This window comes from Crocodylus siamensis, chromosome 3, assembly GCF_052110815.1.
Source record: "Crocodylus siamensis isolate JL-2025a chromosome 3, ASM5211081v1, whole genome shotgun sequence".
In the NCBI taxonomy this organism is placed as follows: Eukaryota; Metazoa; Chordata; order Crocodylia; family Crocodylidae; genus Crocodylus; species Crocodylus siamensis.
The window spans coordinates 185,934,200-185,949,573 of record NC_143397.1 but is presented as its reverse complement, the minus strand read 5'-3'; the positions used below and the strand labels follow the sequence as shown (position 1 = coordinate 185,949,573).

Genomic DNA, 15,374 nt, shown 5'->3' with positions numbered 1-15,374 from the left:
AAGATGTTCATCCAAGGGTGCTGAAGGAATTGGCCAGTGTCATAGCAGAGCCACTGGCATGGCTGCTTGAGCACTTATGGTGCTCAGGCCAGGTCCCAGAGGATTGGAAAAGAGTAAATGTGGTCCCTATTTTCAAGAAGGGGAGGAAAGAGGAAGGTAACTTTAGACGAGTTAATCTCACCTCTATCCTTGGAAAGCCTTTGAAAAATTATTAAGGATCACATTTGTAGGAGTCCAGCAAGAAAAATAATACTGAAGGGCAACCAGCATGGATTCATAGCAGGTATATCCTATAAAATCTTGTTTCTTTTTATGATCAGGTCACAAAATGCTTAGATGCAGGAGTCAAGGTAGATGTCCTTTACTTGGATTTTAAGAAGGCCTTCTATATGGTATCTCCTCCTATTCTCCTAAATTAATGGAGTTGCCATGACACAGATGATTACATGATTAGATGGATGGCAAATTGGCTTAAGGGGCACACCCAGATAGCGGTGGTGGATGGGTCAGTATCAACCTGGAAAGATGTGGTCAGTGAAGTCCCATAAGGCTCGGTCCTTAGACCTGTGCTGTTCACTGTCTTCATCAGTGACTTGGATAAGGGTGTGGAGAGCAGTCTGTCCAAATTTGTGGATGATACCAAATTATGAGGTAAAGTTAACACACTAGAGGGCGGGGAACAAATCTGGGCAGATCTGGACAGGTTGGGAAAGTGGGCAGAATAGAACAGGATGCAGTCCAATAAAGACAAGTGCAAATAGCTGCATCTAGGGAGAAGGAATCACCAAAAACACTTACAGGCTGGGGAATGACCTTCTCAGCAGCACAGGAGTGGGAAAGGGATTTTGGAGTTATTGTTGACACTAAGATAAACATGTGTCAAGGAATAGGAGATGCTCTGTTTACCAGGACACCCCTTGGAGTAACTAGGAACAAGTAACTAGGAACCATGGCCACAAACTGACAGGCAGATTTAGGTTACACATCAGGAAGAACTTCTTTACAGTAAGGGTGGAATGGGCTTTCAAGGGAGGTGGTGCTTTCCCCTACCTCAGGGGTCTTTAAGAGGAAGCTAGACATGCACCTGGCTGGGGTCATCTAACCCCAGAGCTCACTTCTGCCAAGGGCGGGGGGTCAGACTCAGTGATCTTCTTAGGTCCTTTCCTTCCAAGCATCTATGAATCCCTGAAAATATCTTAAACTGTTGCTATTTATTATTTGACTGCCTCCTTAGACTCATACACCTGTGAGGGAAGAATGATTTCCAGCTGTGTGTCAGCAACACTGAAATCTCTCTCAAAAAACAAGGAAAGTATTCCCTGTGCATCAGGATAATGCACGCAGTTTAGCAACGTGTTGATTTTTTTAAAAGCTTACAACATTTTACCGGTAAATTATGGTTCTTCTGTGTGAAACAGTATTTAATAAAACACAAAGCTTTTCAGTTTGTCCTCTCTAAGAAGGCTTTCCTCTCAAACTGATTGTGGCTTGGGGCTATAATAATTTATAGCAGCACAAATGATAATATTTTACATCTAGTAACATTGATTACACTTGAATAGCTGTGAGACAAATGACTAACACTGCTGACAAGTTTTCTTTCTGTCTAGTTCATAATATGAATTGACATATTGTACAGAAAGAACTTGAATATTTGGGAGAAAATGAAAGGATGATAAAAAGAAATTTTCCCACCATCTGAAAAGCAACTGTAATTTGGATTTGATATGCATTATAAGTCTATTCTGCAAGTTCTGTTATCTTGAGTCACCACCATGATTACACAAGAAATTCAGTACTTATGAAAGTTAACCAAATAGTTAGCATTCTGAAAAATGTTAGACAGTCTACAGTGTAAGAAATATAAAGCACTTCTGCTTCAAAGGTCTCTCCTTCATTTTCATTTTAAAAATATTTGCCACACTAAAATGTGTCTTAGTAATGCTGATGAAAATTTCTGTAGCACTAGAAAGAAATCTTTGCACTTCATGACATTTTTCTTTGTTTATATTTGAAGCAGCTAGTAGGATTACATACAAGAGCATGTAAATTATACCATAATTTGCCAGTCAATAATATGGAACCAGCAATAAATGAAGAAATATGTACAGCATGCTCAAAATACAATAGAATGTGTAAAAAGCAAAAATAACTCAAAGGAACACTATTCAATGACATGAAAACATATCTGCTTTGTAACTGGCATAAAAAGTAGTGGACAAACAGAGGGAAGAGCTAGTTTACGTATTTCTTAATTCTGGAACATTTTTCATTTACGTCAATATGTCTCAGGAGAATTATATGAAAACCAAAGGTATATCTTGTACTGCAAATGGGTCTTATTCCAAACTCTAGATACAAATGTCCTCAAAGGGACCTTAATACCAAAAGAGAAATAAGCTATCTGTATGGGAAAGAGGTCCTTCAGGATCTCCCTTACTGAGAGATGAGGGAGTAGAAAAAGTAAAGCTCTCGCATGGATATACAATGCTGCTTAGAAGACAACTAGGTACATGTTATACTAGATATAGCTTAATTTATTTTAGTTGAGCATCTTGCACATTTTTTCTGCTCTGAGAAGAACTATCTACTCAAGACCAGTCTATATCAAATTCATATGCTTTAAAATAGTGACTTTATATGAGTTTCCTTTTTTTTCCTCTCAGACTGACAGCATCCACATGAATGCAGTCACCTTTTACTTCAGTACATAATATAACACTGAACAGGTACTGATACAAATATAATGTAAACAAACTATTTTGGAACGGGTTACCCCTGGTAAATCAACCATAAATTGAAGCCAAAAAAGCTCATTAATCAACTGTGTAATATTATGAACAAGAAACAGATTATATTTTCTGTAAGTATTTTCTATTACATTACTTCTATTGAAAACACAGACTAGAACTAAAGCTGAAATTCCAAAACGATTGACTCTGCATAATCCTGACACTTTGGTGTGGTGTTTCAAGTGAAAATTGGAATACAGTTTTGTTGGCTTCAGATTAGTGAGAGTGATTCAATTATTTAATATAACCTTCTATATGTCCCTAACAGCTACAGCATGCCCTGTTAAAAAAGGCATGTGTTGTGGCTTGCCATAGTAATATGCGGCATAAAGCTTATACTAAAATGATAAACTCTGAGTATATGCATATGTGCTAGCTACCTCACAGCAGAAGATATAGGGACTTGTTCCATGTCAACATGCTGTGGTACAGCTGGGTTCATATTCTTATGCATGGCAGACTAAAGCTAAGCCATGGCATTTTATTCCTTATTCCAGGATTACTAGAATAAAAAAGATGACTAAGGTACTAAGAGATAAAAGTGTGCACTTGGACAGTTACTCTGGAGCTGCTGATACCTAATAAATTACAACTCTGTTATCATGGTAGCTAGTTTGTGGTCAAAAAACAAGTTATTCCAATCATAACTATAAAAATATCTTTGTTTCTATCAATATATTTCCGCATGTCTCTCACAATAGTCTCTTAGTACCTTTCAGTATAAAAGAATATATCCTCCTGTAACCTTTGGGAGTGCTAGCTTGCTTGTTTTATAAATGAAGAATAGAGGCAAAGAGATTGAAACTTCATTTCAGGAAAAGTTCATAAGGAAATGTTTAGGTATATGCTTAAACTCCCATGACTTGAGCAGGCATTTAAGAATAGGATTAGCCCTGAATGAATAGGCACAACAATCAGAACAAAATAAGGAACTCGCCCAAAGTCAAAGATTCACTTTGTGGTAGATTTCTAAATCATAGTCTAGTACTTTAATCTTTTAGGGACAATAGCAAAATAATTTCATAAGTATGTCACATTTAATAAGATTTACCTGGAAAATATGAAGCATGACCATTTCCCTTCACTGACTAAAGCTGAGTTATTGTGAGATACTGTAGTACATTTGCAGCATCTTATTGGCATTTTTATGCTAAAATTAAAATTATTTTTTTTTCGTCACCACTTCACTTTCTACAAGACATTTAACTGCCATGCCCCCCCCCAGTTTGGTGGCCTTTTCTGGAGTTAATGCTTGAGAGAGATCCCCCACTTCTTTTGCTATTCAGAGAAAAAGGTACTTCCAGGGTAAGTATCACAAGCAGAAATATGAATGGATTAGGGAATGTCCTGAGGAAATGAGAGAAGGGGAGAAGATACAACAAGGATATAGCACTGCACTATGTAAATGTCTGCTATTACTCTGAATGGACAACAGTGACAAATGAACTCAGGGGATAAATCCCCAAATATACCATGAAGTCATATCTAGGGCTGCTGCCTGCTGCACTATATTTACCTGTAACAAAGACCTAAACTTCTATACATTTTTCATGTTGGCAGAGCAATACTTAGGCTTCTTCTTAAAAGCTGTGTTGTCACGCCTCCACCATAACTTCCTCTCCATGTAAGTAGATTGTGCTAAGCAGAGCTTTTACTGTTTAGAGCAGAACTGTTTTAATTCTGCTATGAAGAACTGGGTCACAGAGTGACTAGTAGCTTACACCATAGTGATTAACAATAGTAAAAATCTTTAACATTAATCATGGACAAAGCAGAATATGAGAAACCCTTTTCCTTTTCTTCTTCTGTTTCTTGTCTGATATCCACACTGAGAGCACCTTCTTCAGCTTCCTGTCTACATATAGTAAAAGAAGTTGTAAAATAGAAATGTTCCCTAACAGGAGACCAAGAGAGTTCGGGGTTGGCAGTTGTTCCCTCAGGACATTTATAGATGTGCTCCAGAAGGCGGCACGCTTTAATTAGCGCAGCTCTGAGAGCTGTACTAATTAAAAGCACCCGGATCATCACATGCATCAGCATCCTCATGGTGAAAAATGGCGGTGGGGTGCTTTGAACTAAAGCTCATAGAACGTGCTTTAAAGCTCCCTGCTGTCATTTTTCTGTGGGGGGACACTGACATACATGACACTGGAGTCTACTGGAGCATGGCAATTACCACACTCCAGCAGACCCGATTAATCGAGTCTGCTTCAATGTGCTCTAATGCCAGTGTGTCGGAGCAGCCTCCCTGCACATGTATAGGAGCCCTCAGTTAGGAAGCAACTAGCTAATTAGTCAGCCTGAGCTACACAAAAGGTTTGCAGAGTTAGCCTTCAGTTCCACAATAAAACTAGTTGTTTTAGTTTTTCTCATTCATCTCATGCCTTCATTTATCAAATCTGGTGCTTATGACCCCACACTCCTACAGAGGTCTCAGTTGACATAGAAATCCTCCTACAGGTTTTAGAGACAGAGACCTGTGTTTCCCCAACTCTCAAAGAAGTAAAAGGAAGAAAGAAACACCTCTAAAGCACAGCAATTACTGAGATTTGAGGCAAGAGCTGATGTTTCAGAATTTTTACAGGTCACAAAAATGACTGACAGCAACATTAAACTTCTATTAGAATATTAATCATAATGTAGGATTCATGGTGTCATATTCCAGAGAACAGCTGTTTCTTTGGCCCCATACTAGAGCCCTGCTGAGGATTACAAATTTAGTCTTGCTCCTGTTCCCACCCAATCCTGTTTTAGTTTCTTGCACATTAATTTATTTTAGTTTATCCAAAAAGTGAGGGGCCTGTAACAATACAAATCCTGCTGAACTGCATATGGGGGATAGTTTTTTAACATATCAATCTGAGCTCAAGTATCTTTCTCTGAAAACTGAAGGAAAAGATAAAAAATGAAGTCTATTCTTGTAAATTATCCCATGAGCCAATTTTTTTCTGATCCAACCTTACATCAATAAAACTGATTCTTCCTAGCATGCTGGTAGGCTCCTTCATTGGGCAACAGCTGACACAAAAACTAAACCAAAGTAATCCAGCCATGCACAAGGGCTATGGAAATTTTTCATGGGCTACAAAGATTTTTCATTTTCATTTGCTCCCTCTGTTTTTCAAGAAGTAGCATACTTTCAATTGTGCAGGGCACTAGACCAGATGATCCTTGAGTTTCCTTCTAACTGTATTTTAAGGAGCCAATAGCAATATAGTGCTACACTTCTGTGACTGTACAGCATTATAGGGGAAGAGAAAAATTGTCAAAGTGCTTAAAAGCAAGTAAGAATTTAATTCACACCAAATTTCATCAGAGTCTATAGTCTGACTGTATATTCACAGAAAACCCTGTAACCCTTGTGCCATGGCTTTGCATATCAAGTTAAACAAGAATAAGCTGAGTCCTAGGCTAAATGTCTCTTCACAGGGGGAAAATGTAGCATCAGCATTTTGTGTATGTCAATAACCATTTTGTACTGAGATGAATCACAGGCACCTCTAATCACATCTGATCATTGTTTGGAGCAATTCAGTTATTCTCTCATATCTGCGTTACTAAATGTTCTTATGCCCACTTACCACATATTCTGTCAAATGTCTAATCCTTACTGACAACTGACATTTTCAAAGAGTAGCATAAGTACATTATAAACAACAGAGTCTCTATCAGGTCCCACAAATTAATACTGCTAGAGGAAGGTTGGGCAATTTTTAAATACATATAGACAATTAAGATAAAGAGGATTGTGAATGTTGACAGTCCTTAATCATAACCATTCTTCTGTGTGCCACTGTTATAAAAAACAGATTTGAAAGCAGTAATTAGCTAGTTCCTTCTTATTATGAAATGCTGCCTTATTTATGTTTGTAGTTTATAGAATCTAACATTAAATTAGTAACTGTACTGAAGTAATGAAATGGCAGACATCAAGGAGCAGTTCTTTACAGAAAATGCAGTTACTCTAGCCAGCTATGATTCCAGAGTAACCAGAGCTACTTAAAGGGCTGCCATAGACAACGCTGAGTACAGCAATGTTATTATATTACTTATATTATTATAAGCAAAGCATATGCATTACTTTAAATAGTAAAAACAGTTTGTAGCATTAGCTAAAGTTGGTAACTAAGAAACAGCATCCTCATTTGTCAGGATTCCCAGTGAGAAAAGGAGCTCTTTGCAATGACAGTATTATAGGGTTGAATAAATAGCCATAAAAGTTGCCTTGTATTGCACAGAAGCTTGCAGATGGTGGATGAATTCATGACTGTCACGTTTTTATAATACATTGACTTTTACATATAGCCGCCAGCTGGAACATAGTTTTGTAACTAGAATATAAATCTAAGAATTGCAATATCTTTCAGAGTGCTCTCAGGATTTAAAATAAAAACACATTTAGAGACAGGTTTTGAAGCATAAAGAAGATTTAAGAAAATCTTATGGGATGTAAATTAAAGCTCAAAATAGGCCAAATTCCACCTTACTGTGAATCAGCTCAGCTCAGTGCTGCAGAGGTTTAGCCTGACATGTTTTGTCCCCCCCTTGAGTAGAGAAAAAAATACCACACAGAACATTTAATGCAAATCTCATAAGAGCTACCAAAATCCAAACATAAATGGCAAGGTAAGATTATTTGGAAAAAGCTTTGAATTAAATTTACTCGTAGATTTTGTATAAATTAACCTTAATGCAATATGAAACTCGTCTCTCACATAAGATTAAACCAAGCATCAAGTACAGAGCATGAAGCACAAATGCATTTAAACCTGGTCTTATTATTAATGTGCTTACATATTAAGAAAGAGCCCAGAGCCTTTCTTTATGTTGGGGAATGTCCAAACACAAAGGCCAAAATTTATCTCTATTCTATATATATCAACTTTTTATAAAGAAACAGAAAATGATCAAATTTACAAATTTAGTCATGGCTGGATAACATAACAATATCTTGGGATCTGGTTTTCTAAATTTGACCAGCATCACAAATAATCTGGATAGTAAAGAAGTGGATTGCAGAGCTGGAGGGGGAGGGAATAATTTCCCTTTCAATGAGTTTTTTAAAAGTCTGATCTGATGACAGACTTGAGATGACTCCTCTGGGGAAGCTTCAAGTATTGTTGATGTACATATAATTCCATGCTTGAACCCATAAGGCCTTTACAACAGTTACGATCAAACATGATTGGGAAATCTGATGAACTTCTTGGATGCATACTTACATTGTGCTTTGTGAGGTTGGAAATGTTAGTTGCTATTGCTTGTAGCCAGTCAATACAGTCCTCAGCAGAGAGACACTGAATTATTCCACTGCAAACCCCATCCACAGCAATTACTTGGAATGCATTTTGCCTGTGGACACATCACAACATATCAGGTCAGAAGCATATTTCTTCTGTTCTAAAATACCATAATCATACTTGTAGAAAAACTTTTCTTTCAACTATAATGAAGGTCAACCACTGAATCCATATATCTTATTGGTTTTTCAGTTTTATAAATATCTGATACGTTAAAAAGAATGTAATGCAAAGATAGGACATCCACAAAAATTAGAATGGCTCCTTAAAGATGCTGACCAACATTTTCAAACTTGGCTGCTTAAAGTTGGGTGTCCAAATCCATATTTAGCTAGGTAATTTAAATTCCTAAATTTAGAAACCTGTCTTTAAACTCCCAGGTTTGACAATCCTGGATTTTTATCTGAAAATAATGGTCCCCTCTACAACACACCTCTTCTGAGGTTTAATTCCTGGAGTGGTATTATAAACAAAATATTTGTTCATGCAGCTTCAGAAGCAGAATAAATGGAGTAGCTGGTGCATTTTAAAGTCATTTAATGTGCATTTTATTTGGACTTGTATCTGGAGTTTACACTAACATAAGTGAACAAAGAAAAATATATAAAAAAAACTGTACTAAATATAACAATGAGATTGGGCATCCCTTGATGACTGATCGGTTTCTGGCATCCTAAGATGTGGAATGTTTCTTTTTACCTCATATTTATCAACTGTTGAAAGCAGTCCTTCCTGAAACATACTATGAACACACTATTTTATTCTTAACAGTTGTGAAATGTCTTTTTTAGTTTATTCTTTAAATTCAGTGAGCTTTGTATCTATATTGCATCTAAATATTCCATATTAACATTGACAGGTTATGGAATCATAGAAAATTAGGGTTGGAAGAGACCTCACTGCTCAAAGCAGCACCATCCCCAACTAGATCATCCCACTCAAGGCTTTGTCTATCTGGGTGGGGTTATGGGAATGTTTATGAATAATCCTCTTCTAAATTACTTACAAAAGGACTGGAGAATTCAAAACTGACCAAATGTAGCTAGAATGATTCTTTATATTGAATTTTTGCAATATTTGAATATAAACAAATACCAAGGAGGTACTTGAATGTATGAGAAGTGTATGAGACATCCATAGATATAAGCAATGGCCATCCAAGTGTTCTGTATCTCAGTACCATTCTGAGTACTTATATAATGTTCTGTCATGCATTACAGCCTGATTTAATACAGTTCAATACCAGGCAATTACAAAGACAACAGTAAAATTTTGGATACTATAGCAGTAACAGACTTAAATTCTTCAGTAAACAGCCATTTTGGCATCCAGCCTATAGAAGGTTCATGGTTCTCTAGTTCAGAGCCACAAACATGAGAAGTGATTACATTTCCTAGAACAAGAAATTGCAAAACATATGGAGAACACCAAGTGAAACACTTAGCTTTATTCCACAGTCCCATCCTTTAGCACTAAATTCAGTGCGCAAAATTGGCACAAATCATTCAGATCCTTTAGAATATATGGTGTAAAATCAGCTGCTTATCCTTAACAATAAAGCTGTGGGTCACTTGATGACTGATCAATTTCTGACATTCCAAGATATAGATATATGTGTATTTTGCAAAGTTTATTTTTACTTCTTAAAACTGCATTACAGTTCTGTGGAATGTAAAACTTCTCTATATCTCCAGGATATTTGTCTTGGACAAACTTGTGGCAAGTGAGAACCCATCTTTTAGTCAACAGAGTCATTTAAAGGGTAAAAAGGAACATATTCAGCAAGAGCAATTATAACATCAGAGGGGCCCAGGCTGGAAGGACAGAGTTTTACACCTTTCCTGCATCTGCAGAAGGCAATGTTTTTTTCTGATCCCTACCAGTTGATTTTTTTCTCCTATTGACCCTTAGCCATTCCTTTCTATGAATCCCCAAGGAGATATGGGTCAAACCTAACATCTAGAACGTTACCATCATGCTGAGATGGGATGGGCTCCACCTTTCCCCTAAAGGTAAGCGTGTGTTCTCTTCTAGGTTGGCGGACCTCCTCTGGCGGGCTTTAAACTAGGCTCATCAGAGAAAGGGGAAGATGAGGGCGGAGGAAACATCAGACTGCCAGACCAAACAGCACCCACAACTACAGCCTAGCCCAGACCAACGAGCGAAGCGAATAAACAGGTAAGAGATAGGGGCCACAGTAACACTGGGACTAGGGGGTCAGTACACACACCCACAGGAGGCCTCAAATGCCTCTACACAAAGGCTCATAGTATGGGTAACAAGCAGGAGGAACTCACCCTCCTGCTGGCTGACACCAGCCCAGACATAGCGGGGATTACGGAAACATGGTGGGATGCAACGCGTGATTGGGCGGTGAATGTCAAGGGCTATAGGCTGTACAGGAGGGACAGGATAGGAAAGAGAGGTGGGGGTGTGGAACTCTATATTAAGGAGGAATACACATCCTCATCAATTAGCAAGGAGTCAGGGGAGGGGCAGTCTGAAGTGCTTTGGGTTAGAGTACAAGGCAGTCGAGGGGAAAGAGACTTAACGGGGGCTGCCTGTCCCTTTTTCAGGCTCTGGGGCCCGGGAGCATGGCCACCTTCCCTTGCGAAGTCTGCTCCCTACTGGGGTCTCTGGCGTGCCAGCTGGAGGAGCTCCAGGCCACAGTCCAGAGACTGCGTGCCATCAGGGACTGCGAGCAGGAGATAGACTCCTACTGCCAGGCCCTTCTCCCCTGGGAGCTGCAGGGTAAAGCACTGTCTCCCTCCAGGACTAAGGAGGACTCTGGGACCTCCCGCTCTGCCCAGTCAGGGGCATGGACCAAGGTGGTCAAGGGCCCTAAGGCCCGCCACACCAAGGCCCCTCCTTCGCCGGAGCTTAGCAACAGGTTCGCAACTCTTGCAGCCCCAGCAGAGCCTGCTCAGTTGCCAGCTCCCGCAGGCAACCCAGGCTCAACCACAGCTACTGCCCCCACTCTCCCCAAGACAAAACAAAAGGTGTTTGTTGTGGGAGACTCCATCCTGTGGGGGACTGAGGGGGCAATCTGCCACCCCGACCCCTTACCCCGGGAAGTCTGCTGCTTCATGGGGGCCCGCATCCGAGACATTGCGGAGAGGATCCCACAGCTCCTCCGGCCCACAGACCACTATCCCATGCTCCTTATTCATGTGGGCACCAATGACATGGCTCGGAGCACCCCCAGCCAGGTCATGAGGTGCTACAGGGAATTGGGAGTGGGGCTTAGGGGTCTGGGAGCTCAGGTGGTGTTTTCGTTGATCCTCCCAGTCTCGGACTATGGGCGAGGGAGAGAGGGAGAGGAGGATCCACACAGTGAACCAAAGACTGCGGAGCTGGTGTCATTGGGAAGGCTTTGGCTTCCATGACCACATCCCGCTCTTCGGCGAGACAGGCAGCGAGCTGCTGGGAAGAGATGGCTTCCACCTCTCCCCCCTGGGGAGGAGGCTCTTCTCAGCCAGGCTGGATGACCTGCTCCACTGGGCTTTAATCTAAGCCCACTGGAGGATGGGGGCACTACTGCCACTGCTGGCCCGCTCAGCAACCCTTTCAAAGCCAGTAGACCAAGGCACTTAAGGGAGCCTACCCCTGCCCCAGCCCTGGCACAATCTGTGGGCAAGGCAAGAGCCCCCAAGGGGACACTTGCCTGCCTGTACACTAATGCCAGGAGCCTGGGCAACAAGCAGGAGGACCTCATCATCCTGCTCAGTGCAAAGAAATATGACGTCATTGGGATAATGGAGACCTGGTGGGACTCCACCCATGACTGGACCACGGGTATAGAGGGCTATACCCTGTACAGGAGGGATCGTGTTGACAAAAGGGGTGGGGGTGTAGCTCTCTATGTGAAGGAAAGCTACATGTCCCTGCAAGCTGATGTTGGTGACTGACATGGACAGCTAAAGACCCTCTGGGTAAAAATTTGTGGGGAATACGGCACAGGGGACACAATGGTGGGAGTCTACTACAGACCTCCCACTCAAAGTCCTGAGCTTGACCAGGAGTTCGCCCGGGAACTGACTGAGGCCGCTTGCTCCAGGACCTTGATTGTCATGGGTGACTTCAATTACCTGGACAACTCATGGGAAGATCACTCAGCTAAATCCGAGCAGTCGCAAAGCTTTCTCTCGTGCGTGGATGACCTCTACCTGACTCAAGAAGTCTATGGGCCAACAAGAGGCAAAGTGCTGCTCGACCTGGTACTTGCTAAGGGGTACTTGACCTAATCGGCAACCTAGTGATCGATGGGAAGCTGGGTGACAGCGACCACGAGCTGATCACTTTCACCATCCGCCATAAAGCTGGCAAGTCAGTCAGCAACATAGAAGTCCTTGACTTCAGAAAAGCCGACTTTGACAAGCTCAAGAGGCTTGTCGGTCAGGCCCTTAGGGACCATGACCCCAGGGAGATGGGAGTTCAAGAAGAGTGGTTGCTTCTCAAGGAAGCAATCCTCAATGCACAAGCTAAATCTATTCCATCATGGAGGAAAGGCAGCAAGAAGGCACAGCAGCCCTCCTGGCTCTCCAGGGACCTAGCGGACCTCCTGCGGCTAAAAAGGAAAGCCTACAAAGGATGGAGGATGGGATTCACCTCCAAGGAGGATTATTCTGCACTGGTCCGGTCCTGCAGGGAGCAAACCAGGAAAGCCAAGGCTGCAACTGAACTCCAACTAGCTTCAAGCATCAAGGACAACAAAAAGTCCTTTTTCAGATATGTGGGGAGCCGGAGGAAAAGCAAGGGCAACGTTGGACCCCTGCTAAACCAGATGGGGCAACTGACAACCAGGAAAAAGCCAACCTATTAAATAGGTACTTTGCATCAGTCTTTCATCAGTCCCATGGGATGCCCATGCCTGCTATAGGACAGGGAGATCCGGGTGATGGGGATCCCCTACCCTCCATCAATGCTGACCTCGTGAAGGAACACCTTGAGAAGCTGGATACCTTCAAGTCAGCTGGCCCTGACAATCTGCACCCCAGGGTACTCAAGGAGCTGGCGAGCGTCATAGCCCAGCCCCTGGCATGGATCTTTGAAAACTCCTGGTGCTCTGGTGTAGTGCCCGAAGACTGGAAGAAGGCCAATGTGGTGCCGATCTTCAAGAAAGGGAGGAGAGTGGATCCGGCTAACTACAGGCCCATTAGCCTGACTTCTATCCTGGGGAAGATCTTAGAAAAGTTTATTAAAGAGGCCATCCTTGATGGACTGGCCCAGGCTAACATCCTAAGGGATAGCCAGCACGGGTTTGTTGTGGGTAGGTCTTGTTTGACCAATCTCATTTCCTTCTATGACCAGGTGACCTATCACCTGGACCAGGGAGATGAGATTGATGTCATATATCTTGACTTCAAAAAAGCTTTTGATCTGGTATCCCATGATCACCTCTTGGCCAAACTGCCCAGTTGTGGCCTTGGGTCCACCATGATCCACTGGCTGGGAAATTGGCTCCGTGGTCAGACCCAGAGGGTTGTAATTGATGGCAGTCACTCATCGTGGTGCCCTGTGACCAGTGGGGTCCCTCAAGGCTCTGTCCTGGGACCCATACTGTTCAACATCTTCATTAATGATGTGAATATTGGAGTCAGGAGTGGACTGGCCAAGTTCACCGATGACACCAAACTTTGGGGCAAAGCATCCACGCCAGAAGATAGGCGAGTGATCCAGGCTGACCCGGACAAGCTCAGCAAATGGGCAGATGAAAACCTGATGGTGTTTAACACCAAAAAATGCAACGTGTTAAACACCTTGGGAGGAAAAACCTGCAGCACCCTTATAGGCTTGTCAGTGCTACACTGGCTGGCACTACAGAAGAAAGAGACTTGGGGGTCATCACTGACCACAAGATGAACATGAGCCTGCAATGCGATGCTGCGGCTAATAAAGCGACCAAAATGCTGGCTTGCATCCATAGATGCTTCTCGAGCACATCCCGGAACGTCATTCTCCCCTTGTACTCGGCCTTGGTGAGGCCACAGCTGGAGTACTGCATCCAGTTTTGGGCTCCATAATTCAAAAAGGATGTGGAGAAGCTTGAGAGAGTCCAGAGGAGAGCCACGCGCATGATCAGAGGTCAGGAAAACAGATCTTACGATGATAGGCTGAGAGACATGGGACTCTTTTGGCCTGGAAAAGCGCAGGCTCAGGGGTGATCTGATGGCTACCTATAAGTTTATCAGGGGTGACCACCAGGATCTGGGGGAGCATTTGTTCACCAGAGCACCCCAAGGGATGACTAGGTCGAACCGTCACAAACTCCTGCAAGACCGTTTCAGGCTGGACATAAGGAAGAATTTCTTTACTGTCCGAGCCCCCAAGGTCTGGAACAGTCTGCCAGCGGAGGTGGTTCAAGCACCTACATTGAACACCTTCAAGAGTAAATTGTATGCTTATCTTGCTGGGATCCTATGATCCCAGCTGACTTCCTGCCCTTTGGGCAGGGGGCTGGACTCGATGATCTCTTGAGGTCCCTTCCAGCCCTGATGTCTGTGAAATCTATGAAATCTATGAAACGGTGGGAGTCTACTACAGACCACCCAACCAGGGAGAAGAGCTTAACCAGGAATTCTTGGGTCAGCTCACAGAGGTAGTGAAGGCTAAGGATGTGGTAGTCATGGGGGACCTGAACTTCCCAGACATCTGCTGGGAAGAACAGTCAGCCAGGTCTGAATGCTCACGTAGGTTCTTGGCCAGAGTGCAGGACCTCCATGTAACCCAGAAGGTGCACAGCCCCACCAGGGGAGACGCCTTGTTGGACCTAGTGCTGGCCATGGGTGATGACGTGGTGAGGGGGCTGCGGGTGCTCAACCACCTGAATGACAGTGATCATTGCCTGCTGGTATTCACCATCCAGCGCAAGGTGGCAAAGGCATGCAGTAAGGCAGCAGCCCTAGGGCAAACTTCAGCGAGCTAAGGAGGATAGTTGGAGAAGCGCTGAGGTCCCGGAGGGGAGGGGAGCCAGGTGTCCAAAGAGAGTGGTCGCTCCTTAAGGAGACAATCCTCCAAGCCTAAAGGAAGTTAATCCCAACCAGGATCAAAGGGAGCAGGAGAGCACACAAGCCTCCGTGGCTCACCAAAAGCATCCGGGAATGTCTCCTGGCTAAAAAGGAGGGTTACACCCAATGGAAAGAAGGGGTCATCACCAGAGAGGACTATTCTGTAGTTGCTCAGGGATGTAGGGGGGTAGTTAGGAAGGCCAAGGCAAAGATGGAACTAGGACTAGCTTCCCAGGTTAAGGACAATAAGAAGTCCTTTTTTAAATACATAGGAG

General features: G+C 42.8%; 1 protein-coding gene across 1 annotated transcript in view; it reads right to left on the bottom strand.

Annotated features, from left to right (window-relative positions):
- SNTG1 (syntrophin gamma 1) overlaps positions 1–15,374 on the bottom strand; it is a 335,406-nt gene that overhangs the window by 168,437 nt on the left and 151,595 nt on the right. The window contains exon 11 of the mRNA XM_090037318.1: positions 8,015–8,144. Within this exon, the coding sequence (XP_089893444.1) occupies positions 8,015–8,144 (130 nt within the window). The remainder of the gene's footprint in view (positions 1–8,014; positions 8,145–15,374) is intronic.